Genomic DNA, 10219 nt, shown 5'->3' with positions numbered 1-10219 from the left:
TATCAAAATCATGGTGTCAAACTAACGCCTCGAAAATGTGAAGTGTTCCGAAATCAGGTACGATTCCTAGGGAGGCTGGTGACAAAAGATGGGTACACGATGGACCCGGCTGACGTTGCTCCTGTCCAAGCACTGAAAGAAAGGACCCCTAAGACAGTAGGTGAGGTGAGAAAGTTGTTAGGATTTCTCTCCTACTACCGATCATACATTGAAAACTTTTCCCGCAAGGCCGCACCTCTCTATCTGCTGCTCGCCGAAAAAAAGACACCAACAGGGAAAGTACAGATGAAGCGGAAAGGAAAAGGGAAACATGGCCAAGGACAGCTTGTGTCATCACATCCAGTCACATGGACAGATGAACATCAAAAGGCCCTGTGTGAGTTAATCGATTATTTATCTAACCCACCAGTGCTGGGATATCCAGATCTGGATGACCCTTTTGTACTCCATTGCGACGCTTCACAGGAAGGCCTTGGTGCGGTGCTTTATCAAAGGCAAAGAGGCAAGTTAGTGGTAATAGCTTATGGATCAAGAACCCTAACCCCCCCTGAGAAAAACTACCATCTTCACTCAGGAAAGTTGGAGTTCTTGGCCATGAAGTGGGCTATATGTGAGCGGTTCAGGGACTATGTCTATCATGCACCATCATTCATTGTGTACACGGACAATAACCCTCTCACATATGTGATGTCAACAGCCAAGTTAAATGCCACAACGTACAGATGGGTAGCGGAACTTGCTGACTTTCGATTTACCATCAAATACCGCCCAGGAAAGTCAAATGGGGACGCGGATGGCTTGTCGCGTATGCCGCTGGATATGGAACAGTACATGAAAACCTGTTCAGAAGAAGTGCACCCAGAAGTCATGGTCAGCTTATCTCAGTCGGCAATAGTACAGAGTCAGGAGAGAGGGCCGTGGTTGTGTCCACTTACAATTGAAACTGCGTTGTCGGGAGAGCAGGAGGAGGAGCTATTCACTTCAGTTGCAGAGATCCCCAAGGAGGTACTGAGAAAAGCCCAAGAGGAAGACCCTGAAATCAGAGAAGCTGTTACGTATCTAAAAATGAAACCCCGGCCTGTGAACAGAAGTCAGGGTAGAGAGCTTCGGGGACTGATGAGGGAAAGAGCTAAATTATACCTGGATGAACATGGTCTCTTGTTTCGGAAAACAGCAACTCGTGATCAGTTGGTATTGCCTAAGATATACCATGAGCTCGTTTATAAGGAGTTACATCAAGACATGGGCCACCTGGGAGCAGAAAGGGTGCTGAACTTAATTAGAGATCGGTTTTATTGGCACCACATGCAAAAGGAAGTGGAACATTTTGTCACACGTGTTTGTAGTTGCTTGAGAAGCAAGCGTCCAAACAAACTGACCCGAGCTCCTCTGGTAAACATCACCACCACTTATCCATTTGAGCTGGTCTCTATTGATTTTCTGCACCTAGAGAAGAGTAAGGGAGGTTATGAATACATTTTAGTTGTGATGGACCACTTCACGCGATTCGCACAGGCGTATGCATGCAGAAACAAGAGTGCCAAGACAGCGGCTGAGAAGGTGTTCGGGGACTTTGTTTTGAAGTTTGGGTTCCCGACAAAACTGCATCACGACCAAGGTAGGGAGTTTGATAACAAGCTGTTCTCAAAGCTGCAAGAGTACAGTGGCGTGCAAGGCTCCCACACGACACCGTATCACCCACAGGGCAACGGTCAAGTTGAGCGGTTCAATCGAACTTTGCTAGCAATGCTGAGGACCTTACCAGAAACTGCCAAAGCTGACTGGAAGACGTCACTTGCAAAAGTTGTGAATGCATACAACTGTACGAAAAGTGAGGCTACAGGGTTTGCTCCCTATTATCTCCTGTTCGGCCGTACTCCCAGACTGCCCATTGATATTATGTTCGGTGTACCAGCAAAGAACCAAAGCACATCGTACCATGACTATGCTGAGGACTGGAGAAAGAGAATGACAGAAGCTTACAAGTTAGCCTCAAGAGTGTCACACAAAGAGAAAGAAAGAGGTAAAGCTTTGTACGATAAGAAAATACACGGAGCTGAACTGATCCCTGGGAACAGAGTACTTGTTCGGAACTTCAAGGAAAAAGGTGGACCTGGGAAGCTTCGATCATTTTGGGAGGAACAAGTTTATGTCGTCACCAAGAGGAAGTACCAGGATAGTCCAGTATATGAAGTTAGACCTGAACAAGGCAAAGGGAAAACAAGAACACTACACAGGAACCTCTTGTTACCGTGTGACTACTTACCTGCAGAGAGAGAATGTTTACCTGGAAGACCTGAAAAAGAAAACAAGAAAAAAGCCAAGACTGAAAAAACATTGACACAGCAAAATCAAACATTCTGTGATAGTTCAGATGGTGAGGATGATTGGAAATGTCTGGTTGGAGTGCCAGTCAAAAAGGAGAATCAGAGCATCGGAGAACCTCAAGAACCTCATTCAGAAGACACAGTGATGCTGAACGACGCAGAATCAGAGGTTGAACATGAACAAGGAGCAGGAAGGGGAGAAGACGATGTGTCCTCATCCAGAGAGGAGGCTGGAGAAACTGATGATCCTGAAGAGAGTGACGGGGAGACTCCTTCACAACCTGCCTGCAAAAGAGTATATCCTTTGAGAAACAGAAAACAAAAAAAATTGTTTACTTACCATACTCTAGGTCAGCCTAGTATTGTAGATGGGTAAACTGCTGAATTAAATCACAGTAATTAGTTCTAGTTAAAATGTTAAATTAAGATCAGAATAAGATTGAGTTCATATTTTTGTTTGAGAGAGAAAATAGTTACCATCACATTCCGGAAGAAAACATTTAGTAAATTGTTTCAATGGTGCAAGGTTATATTCCTTCAGTGAAAGTACAGATTCCTGTTGATAAACAGCGATGGTGGTAGAAGATCATGGTGCACAATGATGTCTGCTACAAACACACTGCATGGAAAAGGAGATACATGTTGTGTGTCGTGTGACAGTATAGCACGAGTACTAAAACTGTTGTATCACTGACTCCTACCAAAGAAATGATCTACAGGTAGATGACCAGTAATTTATTCTGAGAATGTCGGGACTACATTCTGTTTTGTAGGGGAGAATGTGGGGAAATCTAGAATATACATTGATAGAATAGTATAATTGCTATAAGATAATTGTAAGTTAAAAGCTAGACCCCCCCCCATGTAATAGTTTTTGTAATTTCAGTTATTTTATTAATAATGGTTATTTAATTATTTAGTACATGCATGTCAATTTGTAGTATACAGCTATGTGATGGGTGTCCAGTTGGTGGCAGTAAGCCAGAGTGAAAACACCCCGGAGAAAAACCTAGAAAAGAAAAGTTAGTTCACGCGAGGTTTTGAAGGAGACTATCAGTATTGAGTCATGTTGTACTGTGTGGTACGGAGCTGTTGCGAATGACGCTGGCTGAATAAAAGAACCCAACCAAAACACACGCTTGTTCATTCCTTCAAGTGTGTTACATTTTAAAAGATATTTTAAAAACTGATCCTACAGTAAACCATTATAAGTGCTGCCTTTGTTTCTCCCATGATATGTGTCAGTGTTTTAAGTCTGTGTTGTTCTAATGTTTTTTGCAGCATATTTTTCTTCCATCCTCACAGAGAAAGACACCCCCTCTTTGTTATATTTATATAGAGAGAAGTTGGATTTTAATTGGCTCTTGTCTGTTCTGTGTGTGAGTGAGTCTCTCTGTTTTTCTTGCATGTGCATGGAAAGGCCCTACCGTACATTCCCATCAGGTTTGGCTGTGCAACCTAACCGTGAAGAAAGGAGATAAAAACAGTTTGCTCTAATCATCATGGGCATACGTTTTCAGTAGAGAGGGGACTTCAGTCAGTCAATTAGTCCATGCATAAAAAGGTCGGCCTTCTTGTTATCACATGCAAGAGAAATGCCTTCTTACATCTCGGTTGTGTAATTGTCATGGTGCACAGCTCTGCACTGATCTACTGTATGCACATGCCGAGGATCCTCTCCTCAATATCCTCTTGCCAGCAATCTCAGAAACAGAGGTACAGTGTTGCTGGAGCGGTACATTTTCAAAAGTTACACTGTTGTACTTATTAGGTTCTAATATGTCAAAAATGTATATTTATGTTATGTAACATATTGTCGGTTTGTGTCATATTCTGAGTCCGCATTTCAGTTTCTATTTACTGAGGAATACTGAATCTGTTTTTGTGTAAGTGAGATGAGTAAATGCAGGTTCACATTCAGTCTGATCCAAAACCATGTTCACACAGCGCCTCTGCACTCACTCCTGATTTCTCTCTACATGCGAAAAAAAAGGCAAACCAAAGTAGCAATTTCTTGTAAATTTAAAAAGTAATGCATTACTTTACTAGTTTGAAAAAAGTAATCTGATTACTAGGGATGCATGATAAATATCGCACAATATTTAATGCGCATCTCGTTAGTAAAGCGTGCGTGATTTCATGTGGAGCAGCATTTACTAGAGCCGTTGTTCATTGACAAGCTATGCAAAAAATGCGCAAACTATGATCTTGGTTTTTAAATGCTGCTCCACGTGCAATATTTATCATGCATCGCCACTGATTACGCAACTCGCGCATCTCTGCGTTACCCCCAACACTGCTCAAAATGACCGTTTTCACCTCATTTTCCTGACTTTATTTGATGGTATAAACAGCATGATACAAAACAGAACTTCTGTTCTTGTCAGTAGTAGATGCAGCGTGTGTGGTGTATCGGGATGTGCGCCATTTCTTTGTGGTGTTTTTTAGCATATGGCCACAGGTAAAAGTCAATTAGTGCAGAGTTGATGTGGCAGCTCTTGCCGTCTCTCTCCTCCACAAGCTTCCACAGATGCTGCCGGATTCTCTCCACACACCAGATGGAGCAAGCCCTGATCTCCACCTCCCTCCTCTCACCTGAGCTCAACAGTTCACCTGTCGAAGAGGTCACAGTCACTACAACAATACTGATGAGATTGCCTGTCTGTTATTTAAGATTCATACCCGTCAAGAAATGACCATATTCCACCCAGCAATTTAAATAAAGTATAATGGTGGTATTTTTATGCATATTTAAGCACATTTTCCAAATTTGTATTACTGTAATAAAAAAAAAATTCTAAATTGTAATGTTTTACATCAATTTTATCTCAACAAACCGTTTTTCAGTGTCTCCATAAGGGCATCAGAGTAGCGTAAAGCGCCGAGGTACACGAGGCCTTGTGGCACCCTGTAGTCAGCGAACATGGTCAGGAAGTCCAGGTTAGGGATGTGTCCCTCTCCTCGTGCCTCCATGATGCCCCAAAAGTCTGCCACAAGGATCTGAGCTCTCTTATAAAACGAGATCCTCTTACCCTGCAATATCAACAAAATCAGGAGGTGAAAGATAATATACTTCAGCTGTGAATTTAATGCAATGTTTTCAGATGCTTAAGTGTTAATAAACCAAGATAAAAGTGTCTCTATACAAGTAACTTAAGGGGTCTTTTATTTCATTAATATTATTTTGCAAGTCCTTTTTTTCCCCATTACAATCAAGCACACTTTTTCTTCACAAGGAATCAAAAGTGCATCTGAGAGCTCAGCTAGCTTTTAATCTAAATCCGTCCTTTAAAGGTAGCGTAGGTGATTTCAAAGAGGCTAGCATTAGCAAGCTAGCTCTGAAAGCATACGATCCCACCCTCTCTGCAGATCACTCTCCAGAGCCACGCCTCCTCTAAATCACATGACCAGAGACGAACCAGTGACACGGTGAGAGACGCTGTCAGATTAGCTCATGTCTCGTTCACCGGTGAGAAAACATTAGAGTACAAAGTGCATCATATTACAATAATAACGTCTTCCATTCTCGCTCGGTCTGCAATATTTATGCTAAGGGAAGTCGTGGCCTAATGGTTAGAGCATAAATGGCTGCCCACTGCTCCGGGTGTGTGCTCACAGTGTGTGTGTGTGTGTGTGTGTGTGTGTGTGTGTGTGTGTGTGTGTGTTCACTGCTCTGTGTGTGTGCATTTCGGATGGGTTAAATGCAGAGCACAAATTCTGAGTATGGGTCACCATACTTGGCTGAATGACACTTCACTTTCACTCACTTTAGAGTAGCGGTGATGATAACGGATCATGTGTGAAAGAGGTTTGCAAATACATACATTGACAGTCAGGCAGGAATTTTATTGGATGACCATTTGATTAGTGATTGCTATTAGCGACTTTCAACAAGCATAACAAAAGATGATTTAGATCCAAATCCCCCTGCCTTTTAAAGCCTAAACTAAAGTCATACGTGAATCTTTTCACCTCGTACATGGCCTCGTCTCTGTATGACGGTATGTTCTCCACAATGTACTTCACCATCTTCTCTGCATCGTTCTCACAGTGACCGATGAACGTCCGGAAGGATCCCCCGTGCTCCAGGAGCACTCGTCCGGCCTCGGTGAGGGCCTGGTGACGCTCTCGCAGCATCGGCATGGGAGTCCCGCTGTCTGAGCGCAGGACCCTGGCCAGCTCGGCCTCGCTCATCTGAGAGAAGTACGAAGGGCTTGTGATGGGCACTCCTAAAAAAACACAGCACACAGTCCATATAACCTTCTCATCAAATGCAAAGGAGAGCGATACAGTTGAGAGAGACCGAGACAGATCCGGTCACCTTCATCCATAGCTCTGGTCACAGCAGCACAGAGAGACATGTATCCTCGATAGGTGTTTCCTCGACACACCACCTCACACTGCTGCTCCTCTCGCTCGGGCCAGAAGGAGAAGTTCATGGTGTCTGTCACAAACACCCAGTTGATGGCTTCATCCGAGTCTGGCGAAGGGGCGAGAGGATTCATCTTCTTCCAGCCGCTGGCTGTGAACTCCTCGCTCTCACGGAGCTCGTAGATCATCTGCGCCACACGCTTCACTCCATCTTCATCCACGAACACATCTCGACTGCGCTCGGCCACAAACTGACCGGACTCTCGAGGGGACAGTGGCTTCTCCATCGGTCTCTGTTTGAATAGAAATGTCATTGAGAACTGAATACTTCCAAACTGCTTGCGTACTGCATACTATTGAAACAAACGGCGTGAAATTCTACGCTACGATCGTCAGTGTAGTCACATGACCTCATTAATGCACATTTTCATTGCACTGCATTGCATCGTGGGATACAGTAAACAGGCTTCATCTGGATACGCATACCTACTGTATAGTGGGCGAAAAACACTAGGCGCACTACACCAAGAATGTGAAAAGACTAGTATGTCCAGATTCAGTATTCTACTTCTGGAGAGATTATGAAGTCCATTCTAGAGACTTATAATTCAGATCTGGACAATATGTCACTCTACAATCATAATCAGAAATTATATTTTGCATATAGATTATTAGGCCTGTTTTTAGGGACTCTGTTGTTACATTATTTCCACATTCCACCAAAGCCTGTGGTTTGCTATAATGCAGAAAGACTAATTTGGACAAATACAGAAAAACATCTAATGGTTAAATACATTAGTGAAGCAGGCCTTGTACTGCTGGTATATGTTTTAATTATTAATGAATGAGTTTCATAATATAGTGCATTTAATGTACACTTTTCAATCCCATGAGGCCACGGGAGAGCATTTTGTGAAGTGACACAACATGAACTTGACAACATGACCAATTTACTCTAGTACGGCTGAGTCATATTACACAAAATAAAACTTGATAGAACATATTTTTTATCAGTAAAAAAATAAAAATAAAATAAAAAATAATATATATTTTAAATCAAAATATAATTTCAATCAAATGATACATTAAAAATGTAGATATTTTACTCTCTTAATCTTAATTTTCTAACGATTGTAACGATAATTGTTTATCTCTTTCGAAACTAGCATTTTGTCACGTGACTCGCTCAACTGTTACTTACTGAAAAGTCTTTTGTCCAAAATCGCCGCGCAAATGAAAGTCGTTGTGAATGTTTTCAAGCAATACTTTACTTTTCACAGCCGTTTGTGGTCAATGCTCATGTCTGCTGAGAGAACAGTGCAGGAGGTGTGTGTGTGTGTGTGTGTGAGAGAGAGAGAGAGAGAGAGAGAGAGAGACTGCTCAAAGTACATTGGGTCGCATATCAGCTGCAGATATTACAGGCTTTTCTCCTCGTACGTAAAACACGTGATATTAAATCTAATGATGAAGTGTAAATACATACGCGCTTTGGCCTTTGATATCCGTGTTGAGCTAGAGACTTTCTCCCGCTTGTTTTATTGCTAAAAAGCTCCCATCTGCATCGCGTCAAGCGGATCGTGTGCGTGTGCGCGTGTGTGTGTGTGTGTGTGTGTGTGTGTGGCCCTTCTGACTTCAAGGTGACTATATATGCGCAGAAAATGCGCAAATATACGGTTTATCGAAACGTTGCAAAGCGTTAAAGCAAATCAACATTTTAAGATCATAAAACAATAATAATAATTAGTTTGCATGTATTTCGAGAACAGATTATATTTTGTAAACTATTATATAACGCGGACCATACACCAGACCTTATTGATTTGGACATTTAATTGATAATGTGTCATGTAAATTTGTAAAGAAAGTAAGTGATAGAAGAAGTAGGGCCTATGTTGTTCAAAATTAATATGAAGTATTAAAGGATAAGTTCACTCAAAAATGAAAATTATGTCAATAATAACTCACACTTATGCTGTTCCAAACATGTAAGACCTCCGTTTATCTTCGGAACACAGTTTAAGATATTTTAGATTTAGTCTGAGAGCTCTCAGTCCCTCCATTGAAGCTGTGTGTACGGTATACTGTCCATGTCCAGAAAGGTAAGAAAAACACCATCAAAGTAGTCCATGTGACATCAGAGGCTCAGTTAGAATATTTTGAAGCATCCAAAATACATTTTGGTCCAAAAATAGCAAAAACTACAACTTTATTCAGCAATATCTTCTCTTCTGTGTCTATTCTGAGTGCATTCACTGAATTACTCTGGGATATTGGTTTGTTTTAACTCAGAGGGAGTGTCAGCCACATTAAAAAGGTTGTGGATTAATGCGTATTGGAGACACGAACCGTTTAAAATTATTCAGTTCGATTTGGTGAACTGGTTCAAAAAGATCCAGTTACATCGAATGATTCGTTCGTGAACCGGATATCACAAACTGCTTTGATTTGAACTGTCTTACAACAGACACGGAAGAGAAGACAATGCTGAATAAAGTCATAGTTTTTGTTATTTTTGGACCAAAATGTATTTTTGATGCTTAAAAAAATTCCAACGGACCCTCTGATGTCACATGGACTACTTTGATGATGTTTTTCTTACCTTTCTGGACATGGACAGTAGACCGTACACACAGCTTCAATGGAGGGACTGAGATCTCTCGGACTAAATCTAAAATATCTTAAACTGTGTTCAGAAGATGAACAGAGGTCTCAGGGATTTGCACGTTCTGGCTGTCAGGGGGACTCTATTAAAAATACCAGATAAACCTGTAAATAAATAAACAGGTAAAAAGTTGATTTTCTCCATATCGGGTCTTAGTGACCTATACTACACAATTTATGTACAAGCATGCTATAATAAAAACTATCAGACAAAATGATAAAGCTGATAAAGTTGTCTTTATCATAAACAAGTCATCAAGATTACTGTGGCGCAAAGCGCAAAAACATCTGAGGCAACAGTTCAACCTTTCACACTTTGCATTGCGTGGATACTGTGCAGAAAACAGAGTAAGAGCACAGGACAGAAATGACTGCAACTCTTCCAAGTGTTGTTTAGTATTATTTACATGAGTCTGCAATCTTTAAAACCCTTACTGAGATGCAGAGGTGTAAAATACTTGAGTCGTTTTACTTGATTACTGTACTTTACTCAAGTACAATTTAAACTGACTACTTGCACTTTTACTTGATTACATTTCTTAAGAAAAAAAGTACTTTTTACTCCTTACAATTTTATTTCATCTTGAAAAGTACATTATATATTTATTTTATCGTATGCACATTAAATATGGTATACAGGAGCTCAAACGTGTGTCGTGAGATGTGAGAGCTAATGATCATTGTTTTTTCATGCAGCAAACACACATTTCTACTTAAATTATGACTTTCATCAGCTAAATGTCTGGCTTCAAAAGTTCACCATCAAATCTGAGGAAGCATAGCAAAGTTGCGTTTTCTTGCTTCAAAAATTTTATTCATTATTTGTTCTGTTTTGATAGAGCCATTAGTTATGTAATATA

At 41.1% G+C, this 10219-nt stretch overlaps 1 protein-coding gene across 3 annotated transcripts; it reads right to left on the bottom strand.

Annotated features, from left to right (window-relative positions):
• Nucleotides 1-4639: 4639 nt before the first annotated feature.
• On the bottom strand, nucleotides 4640-9435 carry qng1 (Q-nucleotide N-glycosylase 1). 3 transcript variants are annotated; one of them, XM_052603600.1, is made up of 6 exons: nucleotides 8182-8299; nucleotides 7900-8001; nucleotides 6649-6991; nucleotides 6300-6556; nucleotides 5165-5360; nucleotides 4640-4940 (listed from the first exon to the last, which is right to left on the bottom strand). In XM_052603600.1, exons 3-6 carry the CDS (start codon nucleotides 6983-6985, stop codon nucleotides 4711-4713), a joined length of 1020 nt encoding a protein of 339 aa, XP_052459560.1. In that variant the 5' UTR covers nucleotides 6986-6991; nucleotides 7900-8001; nucleotides 8182-8299; the 3' UTR covers nucleotides 4640-4710. The 3 variants fall into 3 exon arrangements, with proteins under 3 accessions (XP_052459560.1, XP_052459557.1, XP_052459559.1); XM_052603597.1 differs by lacking the exons at nucleotides 7900-8001; nucleotides 8182-8299 and adding an exon at nucleotides 9298-9435; XM_052603599.1 differs by lacking the exon at nucleotides 7900-8001 and having other exon boundaries at nucleotides 8182-8312.
• Nucleotides 9436-10219: the final 784 nt, after the last annotated feature.

The sequence above is a fragment of the Carassius gibelio genome, chromosome A8, assembly GCF_023724105.1.
Source record: "Carassius gibelio isolate Cgi1373 ecotype wild population from Czech Republic chromosome A8, carGib1.2-hapl.c, whole genome shotgun sequence".
NCBI classification, from domain to species: domain Eukaryota; kingdom Metazoa; phylum Chordata; class Actinopteri; order Cypriniformes; family Cyprinidae; genus Carassius; species Carassius gibelio.
Note: the sequence above shows the minus strand (reverse complement) of the source record. Positions and strands in the feature narration are given on the sequence as shown.